Consider the following 5,806-nt stretch of genomic DNA (forward strand, 5'->3'; position numbering starts at 1 on the left):
CTAATCATAGTCATAATCCTAATACTACTACTTATACTAATACAAACTATAATCTCAACGCTAATGATAATGGCAATCGTAATCCAATTCTAATACTAATCTTTATACTAATCCCTATATTAATGCTAATGCTAATATGCTAATGCTAATGCTAATGTCAATCCTAATCTTAATCATAATCATAATCTTAATCCTAATCATAAAACTGACTCTAATACTAACCCTAATACTAATCATAATTCCAATCCTAATAAATATAATAATAATAATGCAAATGTTAATCATAATTTCAATCTCAATAATAATACTAATGTTAATGCTAATCATAATTCCAATTCTAATCCTAATCGTATTCATAATCCTAATATTGCTACTTATACTAATACAAACTATAATCTCAACGCTAATGATAATGGCAATCGTAATCCTAATTCTAATACTAATCTTTATACTAATCCCTATATTAATGCTACTGCTAATATGCTAATGCTAATGCTAATCCTAATGCTAATGCTCGTGCTAATGCTAATTCCAATCCTAATCTTAATCCTAATCTTAATCATAATCATAATCATAATCATAATCATAAAACTGACACTAATACTAACCCTAATATTAATCATAATTCCAATCCTAATAATAAAAATAATGCGAATGCTAATCATAATTTCAATCCCGATAATAATACTAATGTTAATGCTAATCATAATTCCAATTCTAATCCTAATCATAGTCATAATCCTAATACTACTACTTATACTAATACAAACTATAATCTCAACGCTAATGATAATGGCAATCGTAATCCTAATTCTAATACTAATCCTTATACTAATCCCTATATTAATGCTAATGCTAATATGCTAATGCAAATGCTAATGCTAATGTTAATGCTAATGCCAATCCTAATCTTAATCCTAATCTTAATCATAATCATAATCTTAATTCTAATCATAAAACTGACACTAATACTAACCCTAATACTAATCATAATTCCAATCCTAATAATAATAATAATAATAATAATAATAATAATAATAATAATAATAATAATGCAAATGCTAATCATAATTTCAATCCCAATAATAATACTAATGTTAATGCTAATCATAATTCCAATTCTAATCCTAATCATAATTATAATCCTAATACTACTACTTATACTAATACAAACTATAATCTCAACGCTAATGATAATGGCAATTGTAATCCTAATTCTAATACTAATCTTTATACTAATCCCTATATTAATGCTAATGCTAATATGCTAATATTAATGCAAATGCTAATCCTAATGCTAATGCTAATGATAATGCCAATCCTAATCTTAATCCTAATCATAAAACTGACACTAATACTAACCCTAATACTAATCATAATTCCAATCCTAATAATAATAATAATAATAATGCAAATGCTAATCCTAATTTCAATCCCAATAATAATACTAATGTTAATGCTAATCATAATTCTAATTCTAATTCTAATCATAGTCATAATCCTAATACTACTACTTATACTAATACAAACTATAATCTCAGCGCTAATGATAATGGCAATCGTAATCCTAATTCTAATACTAATCTTTATACTAATCCCTATATTAATGCTAATGCTAATATGCTAATGCTAATGCTAATCCTAATGCTAAAGTTCATGCTAATGCTAATCTTTATACTATCCTAATCTTAATCCTAATCTTAATCATAATCATAATCTTAATCCTAATCATAAAACTGACACTGATACTAAACATAATACTAATCATAATTTCAATCCTAATAATAATAATAATAATGCAAATGCTAATCATAATTTCAATCCTGATAATAATGCTAATGTTAATGCTAATCATAATTCCAATTCTAATCCTAATCATAGTCATAATCCTAATACTACTACTTATACTAATACAAACTATAATCTCAACGCTTATGATGATGGCAATCGTATTCCTAATTCTAATACTAATCTTTATACTAATTCCTATATTAATGGTAATGCTAATCCTAATGCTAATGCTAATTCTAACACTAATGTTAATCCTACTCCTAAACCTAATTATAACCCTAATTAATCCTAATCCTAATCCAAATACTAATTCTAGTATTAATTCTAATGGTAATCTTATCCATAATATTAATCATAATCGTATTGGTAATCCTAATTATATAATACTAATACTCATCCTAATATTAATACTAACGCCAATTCTAGTTCTAATACTAATCATAATCATAATTTTTATCGTAGTACTAATATGTAATTAATATTAATACCACTGATAATGCTAATGTTAACCTTAATGCTAATGGTAATGATAATATTAATACTAATCCCAATATGGTAATGCTAATGTTAATCTTAATCACAATTCTAACCCTAATGCTAATCTTATTCCTAATCTTTAATGTAAATCTTAATTATAATTCTAATACTAATCCTAACACTAATCATAATGATAATTATAATTTTAATACTAATACTAATATTAACACTAATACTAAAATCAATACTAATCCTTATTATAGTTCGCATTATTAGTAATTATCAAAGTAATGAAAAAAATGGTTCGATGGACACGGAAATTTGTGGCTATTTAGTGTTTTTAATATTGTATAATTTGTAGTTGATATATGCATTGCAAAAATAAGCTTTCGGCCCTACCACAATTATCTCAGTGAGACAGTGACTTTCAACATTATATAATTCTTTAAGCAAAATAAGTAAAATGATTACCAAACAATTTGATGATAGTAAAAAAGGCAGCAAAATATATCGAGTATAATTTACATAATTTTAGTTTATCATAATATACGTAAAATAAATCATAATTGTACAGGAATATATGATCCATTTCAAGCTTCCTTATTGTTCATTGCTACTGTTATACCAACTTCAGCTGGCCTTACAACTCAGTAATGAAGCATGTATTCAGCCTGAGGAATGGAAAGTTAAGAAAAATACATAAATAAAAAATTAATATTATTACAATTATTGTTTAATAGGTTAAGTAAAAGGAATCCTAATTCCCGATAATTAAAAAAAAAAAAAAAAAAAACGTGAGTCTCGCCACTATAAAAGAAGCAAGATACATAAGTGTAGCGAAATCAGACATTTCAATCCAAATTGAAGCTTTTCAAATTGCTATAGGTCATGACTATAATTAAACTTAAGAACTGTAAATTAGGTGTGAAAAATTGGGATAAGGCGTTGGATGGCTTTTATATTTGCGTGAGATAAAGTAAAAACTAATTTAGGAAAATATATTAATCTCATTGAATATATATATGGTCAACATTTTAATTTGAAATTCGGTAACTACTTTGATTTGAATTTGAAAGTTAAACGCTGAAATTCGGTGACTATTTTTGTTTGATTGATTCATATGATTTGAGTATGATATGCAAATCATTAATATACGTTCCAAAAACAACCACCAAGAAAATATATGTATAAATTTGAATTTTATTAGCTGATATTTGATTTAAATTACATTTGTTCATTTGTATCATTATGTTCCGAAGTATCGAAGGAAATAATAATAATAATAATAATAATAATAATAATAATAATAATAATAATAATAATAATAATAATAATAATAATAATAATAACACTAATTCTGGAAACTAAGTAAAATTCGAAAAAAAAGGAAAATGTGTAAAATTAATAAAAAAAATTAAAAATTTAATCAATTATAAATTATCACAAAATCAATGCTCAAATAATAATAAAATCACTTGATTAAGACGACCATATATTAAGGAAATCAACAAAAAAGTCACTATATCCTTTTTATTTTTTGTTGCACGTGTGAAATGATTTCTGGAAGTGAAGTTAGTCCAAAGAAATGGTTTTTAAAAATTCGTACAGATTTCGCTTGTGGCTGTAACAAACGGAGCTTGCAAATGGGAAGCCAGAGGAATTCCGGGAAGCAAAAAATCAACCAAGTAAAAGCCAGTTGGACGCCCGAGAATCATGAATTGTTCATCGACTTGTGCCTCGAGCAGATATCGATAGGAAATAAACCAGGCACGCATTTGACTAAAAATGGCTGGAATAATCTTTTGGGTTCGTTTCACTCAATAACAGGTGTAAAATACGAAAGAATTCAGCTGAAGAATCACTGGGATATGACCAAGAAAAACTGGAAAATCTGGCACGATCTCGTTTCCACCGACTGGCTTAAATGGGATCCAGTCGAACGAAGCTTTGGAGCCACTGAACAAGAATGGGATCAATATATACGAGTGCGTACATCTCTTTTAATTTTTCTTATGTTAATAATAATGGTATAATACTATAAGTTCGGGACTATTTTTTTATTAATGGTTTTAATTACAGGAAAATCCAGACGCCGCACAGTTTCGATCGAAGGAGCTCCTATTTGCAGACAAGCTGGACATTGTGTTTGGCGGGGCTGAAGATTATGGGGTGAGAAAAAGACGAAATTGTGGTGCGAGAAAGATCAGTTGTTATACGAGAGCAGAGCCTATTAGTGTTGTTAGGAAGCATAATAATTACCCGGGAAATAATACATATATGCATGTGGAAGAAGAGCCAATGGTTGGGAATGGTAATGATGCAGTAGAATCAAGAAGCGGTGTCACCGTGCAATCTCCACCACAGAAATTGAGCTACAGCATTGAGGAATGCATCAAGGGCCTGGATTCGATCGAAGAACTGGAGCAAGGATGCGAGCTCTATTTATTTGGGTTGGATATATTTTTGAAGAAGGAATATAGGGAAATTTTCCTCAACTTGAAGAAGTCGAGCACGAGGATTGCATGGTTAGAAAGGCTGCAATCGAGTAACTCTTTGCCGATGAATTAGTAACTCCTTTCGTAAGGGAATAGTTAATTAGTGTATCTGCTCTTTTTGTACAATATGCGAAAGCAAGTAGCAACTAGTCGTTTGTTCTGCTCGACATTTAATATGCTTGTTTTCTCGATCGATGAAAGTAAATTATCTGCTGAACGGTGGTGGTTATTATGGAGATTTCCGTGCTAGCGTGCACTCCCGTTGGTATATTTTCTTGCAAGCTACCGAGTTGAGCTCGAACGGGCTTTGGTCGAGTCGAATAAAATAGTGTTAGGCTAATTTGATCGTTACGTAAGTAATTTATCATTTTCTTTCAGCCAAGCTTGATCTCGAGCTGAAGCACGTGCCTTATCAAACAAAAATATGTATTCAAACTTGATTCGTTAGTAATTCGTAAATCGTAACAAACCATAGATTGGAAGATATCTATGTTTTTATTGAAAATTACAAATCAAATTGAATATTTTTTTTCTAAATTTATAATTTGTAAATCGTAATAAACTATAAATCGTAAGAATTCTATATTTTTGTTGAAAATTGCCAGTAGTATAAATATATTTACATATTTTTTGCTGGACTTATAAATTGTAAGAATTCAACATTTTTATCAAAAAATGCTAGTGACATGATGATGTTTGAAAGAAGTTATATTTAATATTGAGATATACAAGGAGAAAGAGTTGTGAGATAAATTATCTTTGTCGTTTGAGCTAAAAGTGTAAAGATTTTTATGTATTGTTTCGAGAGAACTAGTACTGCACCCGTGCGATGCACGGGGTATTCATCGTAAAACAAATATTGAATATTAAAAAAGGTTCTCGAAATAGTAAGATTAATTGTTGTTATGTAATCCAAAAAAAATATTAAAGAAAAATAAGTAATTTGTATTGTGGAAGTGATGAAATAAGCCGAAATAAATGAAAAAACTAAACATCGAAGGTTTAAATTTCCACAACACAGAGCGAATATATCGTTGGTCCCA

The 5,806-nt window shown here is 28.3% G+C and overlaps 1 protein-coding gene across 1 annotated transcript; it reads left to right on the top strand.

The window, feature by feature from the left end:
• The first annotated feature begins 3,821 nt into the window (after positions 1–3,821).
• Positions 3,822–4,980, top strand: LOC148770091 (L10-interacting MYB domain-containing protein-like). The gene is made up of 2 exons (XM_088818973.1): positions 3,822–4,253; positions 4,348–4,980. Exons 1-2 carry the CDS (start codon positions 3,822–3,824, stop codon positions 4,834–4,836), a joined length of 921 nt encoding a protein of 306 aa, XP_088675099.1. The 3' UTR covers positions 4,837–4,980.
• Positions 4,981–5,806: the final 826 nt, after the last annotated feature.

Source organism: Erythranthe guttata, chromosome 6 (genome assembly GCF_056151865.1).
Source record: "Erythranthe guttata isolate IM_541 chromosome 6, IM_541, whole genome shotgun sequence".
Lineage (NCBI taxonomy): Eukaryota > Viridiplantae > Streptophyta > Magnoliopsida > Lamiales > Phrymaceae > Erythranthe > Erythranthe guttata.

Excerpts from the sequence above, each read along its gene's own strand:
- LOC148770091 (XM_088818973.1), top strand. The coding sequence starts at position 3,822 with ATGATTTCTGGAAGTGAAGTTAGTCCAAAGAAATGGTTTTTAAAAATT. Across the intron at positions 4,254-4,347 it reads AATGGGATCAATATATACGA|GAAAATCCAGACGCCGCACA; the intron begins GTGCGTACATCT and ends TTTTAATTACAG.